General features: G+C 47.3%; 1 protein-coding gene across 5 annotated transcripts in view; it reads right to left on the bottom strand.

Annotated features, from left to right (window-relative positions):
* The window catches only part of guf1 (GTP binding elongation factor GUF1), a 33,617-nt gene that overhangs the window by 4,935 nt on the left and 16,261 nt on the right, over positions 1 to 12,421 (bottom strand). For all 5 annotated transcript variants that reach the window (XM_072496684.1, XM_072496683.1, XM_072496682.1 and 2 more), the window contains 3 exons: positions 11,916 to 12,049; positions 8,255 to 8,356; positions 507 to 626 (listed from right to left, as the gene is read on the bottom strand). In XM_072496684.1, coding sequence (XP_072352785.1) covers positions 507 to 626; positions 8,255 to 8,356; positions 11,916 to 12,049 — 356 coding nt within the window. The remainder of the gene's footprint in view (positions 1 to 506; positions 627 to 8,254; positions 8,357 to 11,915; positions 12,050 to 12,421) is intronic.

Raw genomic sequence — 12,421 nt, forward strand, 5'->3', positions numbered from 1 at the left:
ATAAAAAAAGCACGAGATAGTGTGAGAATCAGTCGGAAAGATACAACAGTGCAAGAGCAGTCGGGAGTTCAAAAAGAGTGTGAGAGGAGGCAAGAGGATAACAGAATGAAAAATAGACCGAAACTAGGAGCGGAGCTGGGAGGACACAAGAGCGCAAGATAGAATGAGACTGAGAGCAGAGTTGTGAGATTGAAAATCGCAAGTGGAGATTGAAAACAACGCAAGAGTATGGTGGGAAATTGGTGTATTGGCTTGGAGTCTGGAGCTCCCAAGGTGACGACAGGATTCAAAAGTGATGCAGAGTAGGGCAGCATGGTGGCACAGTGGTTAGCACAGCTGCCTCACAGCACCGAGGTCCCAGGTTCGATCTGAGGGTGCAAAAGATGCTTTATAGATATATGCTCTCATTCTCCACAGAGGGGGAAAAAAACCTCATTGCTATAGAGTCATGATGAGATAATGAAGTCATACAAAGCTAACTTCTGGTAAATTAAGCAGATACTCACGTCTCTCTTGCTATGATCTTGTTGCCTATTGCTGCCTGGATGGCAATTTCAAAAAGTTGCTGAGGTATTGTGTCTTTTAAACGCACTGCTATTGCTTTACCAGTAGCATAAGCCTTCTCCCTGTAATTAAGAAACCAATTAATTCTTTAAAAGATTTTATTGATTAAACCAATTTACAGACAAGTATAAATCAATACTACATCCACTGCAATCTTTGCAGATCTAATTCATCTATTTTGAGGGGCTAATTACTCAGTGTGCTTCACCACTAACAAAATCAGGCATATACCTTCGGCAACAAATTCATAAGAGTACCACATTCAGCAGGGCACAATTTGGGGAGAGAATGAGAAAACTGGCCATATTTTGCTGCACTGGGGTATCTCATGATGCTCCTAATTAGTTCAACTTAATCGGCCCATTTATGTTTTAATGCCCACAAAGTTGCTGGAAGTTCCAGCTGCTCATGGAACAGCAAGCCAAACAAAGCACTTCGGACCTTGGTGTATCCCCTGAATCAATTCAATTTCAGGATTGAGAAATAAATTGACAAGAACTGAGAAGGAAGGTAAATTAGAAAAGATGAATTCAATGTCAAATCAGATACAGAAAGAAAACTAAAGGTAGAGAAAGATTAGATTGTGAAGTAACAGAAAGAATAAGTAGGAAAAAAAATGAAAATTAGAAAACAGTTTTGAAATCTCCTAACCTATTTCCCAACTTGGAGGAATAAGACTCTACACTAATGTTCACTTTCTGGACAAGCGAAGTTTATTGGCAGTCATTAACAATGACAACATTATTAATTAGTTTATGTAACTTTGCATTGTTAACTAGTGGCAAATTTCATGGGCAATTAATTATTATTTTTTTTCTATTTTTTAAATTTAGAGTGCCCAATTCATTTTTTCCAACTAAGGGGCAATCCACCTAGCCTGCACATCTTTGGGTTGTGGGGGCGATACCCACGCAAACACGGGGAGAATGTGCAAACACCACACGGACAGTGACCCAGAGCCGGGATCGAACCTGGGACCTCGGCTCCGTGATTCATGGGCAACTAATGTTCCAACTTTATGAAACTCCTGGGGAGCAGGTGGTTAAGCGTGAGATACAGTTTTTTGTGATTCTTAACTATGGAATGGCATAAGATACTTATGGCAATTCATAATTGTTATGATCGGGATGGGAGGAGTATGCAGTTTATTTCGGTTCACTATTCCACAGTTTGTACCGTAAGTTTAAAAGTTTAATTCACTGACCAAAATGATCGATTATTTACTTTCACTGTTGGTGGTCCAAAATAAGAGACTTTTAACCAAGTTTCTTTCAGTAAATCCAAAATCATTCATTTAATAAAACGAAACATTTTTAAAAATAATTTGCGAGGACTAGTTAACATACAAGTGAACTCTGATAGTGTTAGTCTGTCCATTTAAAAAATATCCAGCATGTGCACTCACATATACACATGCAAATAAACAAAAACAAGACAAACAGGGGGCGAAATTCTCCCGAAACGGCGCGATGCCCGTCTGATTGGCGCCATTCTTTGGGGGCCGAGCCCCACCATTGAGGGGCTAGGCCGACGGCGGAGGGATTTCCGCCCCACCAGCTGGCGGAAACGGCCTTTGTTGCCCCGCCAGCTGGCGCGGAAATGACATCTCGGGCGGCGCATGCGCGGGAGCGTCAGCGGCCGCTGACAGTTTTCCACGCATGCGCAGTGGAGGGAGTCTCTTCCACCTCCGCCATGGTGGAGACCGTGGCGGAGGCGGAAGGGAAAGAGTGCCCCCACGGCACAGGCCCGCCCGCGGATCGGTGGGCCCCGATCGCGGGCCAGGCCACTGTGGGGGCACCCCCCGGGGCCAGATCGCCCCGCGCCCCCCCAAGACCCCGGAGCCCGCCCACGCCGCCTTGTCCCGCCGTTCAAAAGGTGGTTTAATCCACGCCGGTAGGACAGGCAATTTATCGGCGGGACTTTGGCCCATCCAGGCCGGAGAATCGAGCGGGAGGGCCCGCCAACCGGCGCGGCCCGATTCCCACCCCCGCCGAATATCCGGTACCGGAGACTTCGGCAACCGGCGGGATTCACGGCAGCCCCCGGCGATTCTCCAACCCAGCGGGGGGTCGGAGAATGACGCCCCGGGTCTCTACAGAGATGGGCTTTGGAGGATTGGCTTTAGAAAAATAAAGAATGAAGTTTGCAGGGTTTCAACACTGTCAGTCTGGAGCTCCCCCATGTGAAGACAGGATGCTGGCCCTAGTAGATGTCTGGAGGTTTTCATCAACGGAATTTCAATATGAAGGAGAACATAGAACTGAATCAATTCTTCTTGTCCTAGTTTTTCAGGTTTCCAAATGCAGAAAAGTTATATTCAGGTGAGGATTCTCTGGATGCAGGTTGATAACCACACACAGAATTTCAGGCAAGGCAGGGAGTCAGCAAGTTAGGGTCGCCTTCCATCTCAGCTTATTCCGCAAAGCAGATTTCAAAACCAAAATGAAAACTCAGTCATTGGGCGAAATTCTCCCCAAACGGCGCGATGTCCGCCGACTGGCGCCCAAAACGGCGCCAATCAGACGGGCATCGCGCCGCCCCAAAGGTGCGGAATGCTCCGCATCTTTGGGGGCCGAGCCCCAACATTGAGGGGCTAGGCCGGCGCCGGAGGGATTTCCGCCCCGCCAGCTGGCGGAAACGGCCTTTGTTGCCCCGCCAGCTGGCGCGGAAATGACATCTCCGGGCAGCGCATGCGCGGGAGCGTCAGCGGCCGCTGACAGTTTCCCGCGCATGCGCAGTGGGGAGAGTCTCTTCCGCCTCCGCCATGGTGGAAACCGTTGCGGAGGCGGAAGGGAAAGAGTGCCCCCACGGCACAGGCCCGCCCGCGGATCGGTGGGCCCCGATCGCGGGCCAGGCCACCGTGGGGGCACCCCCCGGGGCCAGATCGCCCCGCGCCCCCCCCAGGACTCCGGAGCCCGCCCACGCCGCCTTGTCCCGCCGGTAAATAGGTACTCTAATTTACGCCGGCGGGACAGGCAATTTATCGGCGGGACCTCGGCCCATTTGGGCCGGAGAATCGAGCGGGGGGGGGGCCCGCCAACCAGCGCGGCCCGATTCCTGCCCCCGCCGAATATCCGGTACCGGAGACTTCGGCAACCGGCGGGGGCGGGATTCACGGCAGCCCCCGGCCATTCTCCAACCCGGCGGAGGGTCGGAGAATGACACCCATGATTTCCAGTGAGTCATTAGCTTTTGCCTTTTTCAGTCTTTTTCTTCCCCATCAATTAACGTGATTGCAGTTTAAAACAAACAAACAGCTAACCCTCAAGTACCATGCTGGTCAGGTAATTTCAGAAAAGGTATGTTTCATGGAGAATTTCTGCCCTTTTTGTAACAAAAAAAGTAACCAGATCGGAGAACCCTACAGTGCAGAAGGAGGCCATTTGGCCCAGCGAGTCTGCACCTGCCCTTGGATAGAGCACCACTTAAGCCCATGCCTCCTCCCTATCCCCGCAACTCAGTAACCCTACCTCATCTTTTGGACACTAAAGGGCAATTTATGCACGGCCAATCCACCTAACCTGCACAGCTTTGGACTGTGGGTGGAAATTGAAGCACCCAGAGGAAACCCACGCAGACACGGGGAGAAAGTGAAAACTCCACACAGTCACCGGAGGTCGGAATTGAACCCGGGACCCTGGAGGTGTGAGGCAGCAATGCTAACCACTATGCTACCCTGTCGCCCCACGGCAGATAATGCAATGTCTTTCCAAATTTTAAAAGAAAAATTCAGTTTGTGAAGTTATGGTTTTCCCAACACCGTCTATATTTAAAAGAAAAATATAGTTTTGAAAGATATGATTTTAACACGGTTAACTGTGCTAACTGATTTGCTCATTAAGAACTGCATGCATCATTTGTTATTTATTCAATAAAATCTAGTCCACTAGATTTATAAAATAAATTATAAAGTGAAGTTCCAAGTCAAATCTCGTGAATTTGGGTGAGGCTTTGCCCACCTCGTACAGATAAAACAGAAGCACGGGAAATCCTGGAACTTCCTTGAAGTAGTCATTCTTAAAAGAAACTGGATGTTTCAGTTAGTGGTAACATATCCTCACTAATGGTATGGTTCTCTTTTATTTCCCCTCCCAAGAAGCGCACCAATGGAAAGAAAGGATGGGGACATAAGAGTCCAGCAACAAATGCAGAGAACATGAAAGAGCCTGATGGCATTTTCTCACCTTTCGTACAATATGCCAAAAGGGAGTTCATGAAGGGCCAGAAATCCCAAGTCTAATAAGAGCAGAGAAATCCTGGATGGAATTCACCGCAATCGGCGAATTGGCTCGACACCGGTGCCAAAAAGAACGTGAACCACTCTGGCGTCGGGCCAACCGGAAGTTGCGGAATTCTCCGGACATCCGGGAGCTAGGCCGGCGCCTGAGGGGTTAGCGCCGCACCAACCGGCGCCAAAGGGAATGCACGAGTTAACACATGTGTAGAACTGCCGGCGTGGTTTAGCGCATGCGCAGACCAGCCGGCGTATTCTGGCGCATGCGCAGGGGGGTGTCTTCTCCGCACCGGCCATGGCGGAGCCTGACAGGGGCCAGCGCGGTAGGAAGGAGTGCCCCCACGGCACAGGCCCGCCCGATCAGTTGGCCCCGATCGCGGGCCAGGCCGCAGTGGGGCCCCCCCCCGGGGCCGGATCCCCCCACTCCCCCCCCCTTGAGGACCGCAACAGCCGGCCTACCAGCCAGGTACCGCCGTGTGGGACCATGTCCAATCCACACCGGCGGGACTGCTCAGAAACCAGAATTGCCGGGGCGTGGCGTGATCCCCGCCCGTAAACCAGCGCCGGAGAATACGGCAGCCAGCGTCGGAGCGGGATTCACGCCGCCCCCCCCCGGGGATTCTCCGACCCGACCGGGGTGGGGGGTCGGAGATTCCTGCCCCTGATCTTTACCATTCACAAACCTGGATTCTCACTTACAGACCGCTTCACACATACCAGGACATGTCAAAGGTTCCTGTCTTCACTATCTGCGCTTTACAATAATCACCGTGCCATTTATCTGCAATCTGCTCTTCCCGACTGAATAAATTAAGGCATTTTATGAACAGAACAGAGAGCTTTCACTGGGTGACTAGATTCCTGAAATACAAGGGGCTGGATTTTCTGCTGTCGGTAATCTCGGTTATGCTGGCACGCACAAAGATTTCCCGACGCCGTGGGGCTGTCCACAAAGGGAAACCCCATTGGCCAGTTGGTGGGAGGGAGAATCCCGCTGCCAGTGGGTGCGCGCCGCACCAGAGAACAGGTACGGCGGGATGGAGAATCCCGCCCAAGGTGTCCAAGAAGGCATCCACAATTACACCCGCGGTGTACATTGGATTGGATTGGATTTGTTTATTGTCACGTGTACCGAGGTACAGAAAAAAGTATTCTTCTGCATGCAGCTCAAACAGATGATTTAGTACATGAAAAGAAAATATGTAATAGGGCAACACAAGGTACACAATGTAAATACATGGATACAGTCAGCGGGTGAAGCACGCAGGAGTGTAGTATTAATCAGATCAGTCCATAAGAGGTTCATTTAGGAGTCCAGTAACAGCAGGGAAGCTGTTTTTGAATCTGTGCGTATTCTCAGACTTTTGTATCTCCTGTCCGATGGATGAAGTTGGAAGAGTAAGCCGGGTGGGAGGAGTCTTTGATTATGCTGCCCGCTTTCCCAAGGCAGCGGGAAGTGTAGATAGTGTCAATGGATGGGGGGGTCGGGTTTGTGAGATGGACTGGGTGGTAATCATGAATCTCTGAAGTTTCTTGCGGTCTAGGGCCGAGCAGTTGCCATACCAGGCTGTGATGCAGTCAGATAGGATGCTTTCTATGGTGCATCTGTAAAATTTGAGAAGGGTCAGTGTGGGCATGCTGAATTTTGTTAGTTTCCGGAGGACGTATAGTCGCTGTTGTGCTTTCTTGGTTATAGCCTGGACGTGGGTGGACCAGGACAGATTATTGGTGATGTGCACACGTAGGAATTTGAAGCTGTCAACCATCTCCACCGTGGCCCTGTTGATGCAGACAGAGGTGTGTGCAATACTTTGCTTCCTGAAGTCAATGACCAGCTCTTTAGTTTTGCTGGTATTGAGGGGGAGATTGTTGTTGTTACACCACTCCACTAATTTATCTCCCTCCTGTATTCTGACTTGTTGTTCAAGATCCGACCCACTACAGTCGTGTCGGAAGCAAACTTGTAGATGGAGTTGGAGCCAAATTTTGCCCCGCAGTTGTGTGTGTATAGGGAGTACAGTAGGGGGGCTAAGTACGCAGCCTTGAGGGGCCCTGGTACTGAGGACTATTGTGGAGGAGGTGTTGTTATTTATTCTTACTGATTGTGGTCTATGATTCAGAAAGTCAAGGTCCAGTTGCAGAGTGAGGAGCCAAGTCCTAGGTTTTTGAGCTTTGATATAAGCTTGGCTGGGATTATGGTGTTGAAGGTGGAGCTGTAGTCAATAAATAGGAGTCTGATGTTGGAGTCCTTGTTGTCGAGATGCACCAGTGATGAGTAAAGGGCAAGGGAGATAGCATCTGCTGTGGACTGGTTGCGGAGGAATGCAAATTGCAGTGGATCTGAGCCTTCTGGGAGCATGGAGTTGATGTGCCTCATGACCAACCTCTCGAAGCACTTCATTACAATCAATGTCAGGGCGACCAGACGGTAGTCATTGAGACACACTGTCTGGTTTTTCTTTGGCACTGGTATGATGTGATCTTCTTCAAGCAGGTGGGGACCTCGGAACGGATTAGGAAGAGGTTGAAAATGTCCACGAACACATCTGCTAGCTGTTCCGCACAGGATCTGAGTGCACGACCAGGGACCCCAATCGGACCCGTCGCCTTCCGAGGGTTCACTTTCAGGAAGGCCGCTCTGACTTCGGAAGCTGTGATGTTAGTTATGGGTGTGACCGGAGCTGCTGGGGCAGTCGACAGTGGTGATGGTTTCCTGCTCGAACCGAGCAATTTTATTTATTTTTTAACTGTGGACATAAATATGATCAAATTGATCGTAGAATTTATCTAAATTTTCTTGCATTTTATAGAATGAATTGAGTTCATCGAGGAGGGGTGCTCTGCTGCCGGAGATTCTGCTCATATTTGTTTTGTAGCCCGTTATGTTGTTTAGATATAACAAAGTGCTTGCACTGAATTACTGTTGAGGTACTATGTGATCATAGAAACATCCTGATAAATATCAGTGGTCTCTCTCTTGGAAGCAGCCATGAGGTAGATAGCCAACCACAGTGCCCACATTTTTGAAAGATTACTAAACTTTAAAGATAATTCTTTGGAGACAAAGGAAAAACGTTTCCTCCATGGCTGTTTTCCTCGTAACAAGAGGTTGCCTCGGCACGGAAGACTGAGCGTCTGTATACTGTTCTCGGACCACCATGTCTACCTACAGGATGTGTAGTCCAACATTAGCACAATGCAAGAATGAGTGCAAATGGGCAGAAGTTACATACTTGAAATGGTACTTTGCGGATGTGGACATGCGCAACTTGATCCATCCTATACCCACCCAATAAGTGTGCATAAGAAGCAAACACTTTCATCTTCCTCCCAACATCAGCAAACTTGCTTTTATGTGTCGCAAAGTAATTGTACAAACACAAAATCAGTTTATCTCTTGCATGTCTGCAGAAAAACCTGAAGAGTAACTGTTCTACATCAATATTGGTGACAAACCTGTGCACAATTGTTGCGAGTTCCTCCACACATTTTCCATTGAGGTAAAAATCCATTTTAATCAGGTCAGCTACCTGGTACCCTGCATCTTCATAGTCAAAACTACAGGAAGAAATAAAATGCAAGAAAATTTAGATAAATTCTACGATCAATTTGATCATATTTATGTCCATAGTTTGAAAATAAATAAAATTGAGAGGTACATTAATTTTATACAAACGGATAAAGGGAGCAGACACCTTGCTGACTATCCTTTCATCTTCGTTTTTGATTTCTAGCATCCACAGTATTCTGTTCAAGCTTTCTAAAGTATATTTATTGAGATTTTGCATTTAAAAAAAATAATTAATAATCACAAGTAGGCTTACATTAACACTGCAATGAAGTTCCTGTGAAGCCGCACTCCAGCGCTTGTTCGGTTACCCAGAGGGAGAATTCAGAATGTCCAATTCACCTAACAAGCACGTCTTTTGGGACTTGTGGGAGGAAATTGGAGCACACAGAGGAAACTCACGCAGATACGGGGACAACATACAGACTCCGCACAGACAGTGACCCAAGCCGGAATCGAACCTGGGACCCTAGCGCTGTGAAGCAACAGTGATAACCACTGTGCTACCATGCCACCTAATTGTAAAGAATCATGCAACAAAATTACAAAATAATACATCTGCATAAGAAGAAAAAAAACAGGTTAATGAATCAGGAGGATGACATCACAATCGGCTCGATATAATCATTGGATATGATTGGGTGCTCGTATAGACCCACCAGAGACCGAGGGATAGACAGGATAAAGTCATAAAAACATGACAAAATGGTGCGCCCACTCCCACATCACCACAAAAAGAAATTGTGAGTCTCCCACGTCATGATCGGGTGTGCACCAAAATACAGCACCCTCAACTCCAGTAGCGGCAAAGGCACCACCGACACATGGCAACCTTCTCTCATCAAGTACCAGACCCATCTGCACCCACATGGAAGCCAAGAACAAATTCATCCTTTCCAAAGCAGAAGAAAATGCACAAAATCCCCAATCCTGAGGGGAGTTACATACACGTTACACAATGCAACTAAATCCTATTCCAGGCCCGAGGCAGAACCAAAAGCATTCCAGACAAATGTAAATGTAAATAGAGGACAGGCAGCGACACGTTCGGATTATGATCAAATCAACAGGGTCTCCAAGAGAAACAACCTCCTCAACGAGAGAAAGAAAAAAGCCAAAAAGGGAATGGGAGCCATACGTCCCTCCTGCACTTTGAACCCACCCATGAAGAGACTGAGACCCAAACAGATAGAAAGAAAAAAAAACTCAAGGGCCAGTCAGAAGAAACCCAGTCCTCTCCAGGATAAAGAAAGCTGTCAAGGTCGTCACAGAATAAATACATGGGTACTTAAATAGAAACAAAATAAATAATTAATACCAAAAAGATAAAGAAACCTGAAATGGATTAGCTTTAACTGAGGGGCTATCCTCAATCTAAACGAGGACTGAACTAACCCGACCAACCCAACCACCCATCCCCCTATTGCCCTGGTCCACTCATCCTCCCCAATAACCAAAAAGAGTAAAATGCACAAATCACTTTCCTCATAATTGACTCACTAGGAATCTGCTCAATTAGAATAATCAATGATACAGGGCAGCACGGTAGCATTGTGGATAGCACAATTACTTCACAGCTCCAGGGTCCCAGGTTCGATTCCGGCTTGGGTCACTGTCTGTGCAGAGTCTGCACATCCTCCTCGTGTGTGCGTGGGTTTCCTCCAGGTGCTCTGGTTTCCTCCCACAGACCAAAGATGTGCAGGTTAGGTGGACTGGCCGTGATAAATTGCCCTTAGTGTCCAAAATTGTGTTGGGTGGCGTTACTGGGTTATGGGGATAGGGTGGAGGTGTTGACCTTGGGTAGGGTGCTATTTCCAAGAGCCGGTGCAGACTCGATGGGCCGAATGGCCTCCTTCTGCACTGTAATTCTATGATAAGCATGCCCACATTTCTCACTTCCCCGCAGGAGAAAAAAAGACAACAAAAATAATTAACAATGATCAACAAGAAACAATGTCCAGGATTACAGAAGAACTGCAGGGCAATTTGCAGAATAAAGATATATTCCATGTTGCACGAGAAGATGGAGGATAAGACAGGATCCACGAGCACTCTTCAGGATCTGCCAAGCATTCCAACGATTGAAGCAGAAGACTCCAACATCTCTCCAACACGCAGGCAGTCTAAAGCCTAGCTCACGACCGGGGGAAATAATGGTGGGGCTCAGTCACTTCCAATCCCTCACTAGAAGCATCGAGAACAGGACAATGAAGGACCAGTGAGTGGCAGGCCAGACCACCTGGCCTTGAAGACAGGATACATTGTGCTCCATTGAATCTGGTGCACCCAGCTCTAAATCAGGATTCCCAAAACATTGCAGCCAATTTTCTAACTCAATCGGGAACTTACCTCCCACTTCTCGCAAGGGACCGGGCTCAGGGCTACACCCAGCCTGGCTCCCCTCTCCCAAACCAGACAGAATGAATGACACACCGTGCAACAGGATTTTTGCAATATGAAGGCGGGACTTCACCTGGGAAAAATCCTCTTCCGAGTACAAATATGTTCTCATGCACATCCACTGCTCTCATAAAGTACTCTGCAATTCTTCTAAGTAAACTTTAACAATGTGCACCCCGGAACCAAGATCCTCAGCCAAGAAAACAACTTTGATGGCGGCTATCATCTGGATGTATGCAGTACCACCAAGGAGAGAGCTCTCTCAGCAGCAACTTCCCCACTGCAAGTTGGACCCACTCCGACTGCCACAAACAAATGAGGATTTCAACATTTTATCTTGGCTCTTCCACACAGAAACAGCAGTCAAGAACTTCCAGGAACATAGCACTCACCACGTAACCCAAAATATGACAAACTAACATGAAACGTGCACCAGGATTAAAGAATGAGCAGAGCCAGAGCTTGCAGAAACACAACCGCTCCCGTGCTCATATCACATGATGACCCAATGCTCTACATGGATTTCATAGAATTTACAGTGCAGGAGGCCATTCAGCCCATCGAGTCTGCACCGGCTCTTGGAAAGAGCACCCTACCCAAGGTCCACACCTCCACCCTATCCCCATAACCCAGCAACCCCACCCAACACTAAGGGCAATTTTGGACACGAAGGGCAATTTATCATGGCCAATCCACCTAACCTGCACATCTTTGGACTGTGGGAGGAAACCGGAGCACCCAGAGGAAACCCACGCACACACGGGGAGGATGTGCAGACTCCGCACAGACAGTGACCCAAGCCGGAATCGAACCCGAGACCCTGGAGCTGTGAAGCAATTGTGCTATCCACAATGCTACCGTGCTTTCATCTGCCAAACATTTCAACCCAATTTCCAACTATTTTCAAATCCACCTGTCAGCGTTGGAGTTTATCACCTTCATCAACTGCAAGTTTAGCCACTGAGCTTGTGAGTCCAAGCTCCAGATCATTTATAATCCTTCCTCCAATCTCCTTATTATTTCACGGTACCCCCATCTGCTTTCAGACATGCCTTTTCATACTACAGTGAATTTACTTGTTATTAAGTGAGGACAGAATATTTTAAAATTGTATTGAGTTATTGAGAAGCTACATCTAGATATCCCTACCTGGCATATCCTGAAGAAAGAGATTTTAGACTGTCATAGAAGTCCACCACAATTTCATTTAGTGGGAAAAGGTATTGCATCATAAGTCTGTGATCATCGATGTAAACTATATTCTTCTGAACTCCTCTCCGACTCTAAGACAAATCAGTACTCAGTAAGGAATCACGAAAGTTTGAAACTCAATTAATAGATGTGACTAAAAAATACCTCCAAACAATGTTCATTTGAAGCAGCAGCTCACTGATTAAAACTACTGAGTAACAGATTTTAAACCATAAAACATCAGGTACAAAGTCAGGAGGAAAGGATAAAGAAAAGTTCAAGTACATATGGGCAAATGGGAATAAAGTTTATTCTTAATACATGTAAAGTTGCAATGTGGGTTAAAGCAGTAAATTAATTTGAGTTTCACAGCACAGATATATTTTCTGAAAAGGATGCTAGAAACATCATATTTTGTTGAGTAGATTCTCGGGAATATTTCCTCTGTAAACTGCAATACGATA

The sequence above is a fragment of the Scyliorhinus torazame genome, chromosome 3 (genome assembly GCF_047496885.1).
Source record: "Scyliorhinus torazame isolate Kashiwa2021f chromosome 3, sScyTor2.1, whole genome shotgun sequence".
Classification (NCBI taxonomy): Eukaryota; Metazoa; Chordata; class Chondrichthyes; order Carcharhiniformes; family Scyliorhinidae; genus Scyliorhinus; species Scyliorhinus torazame.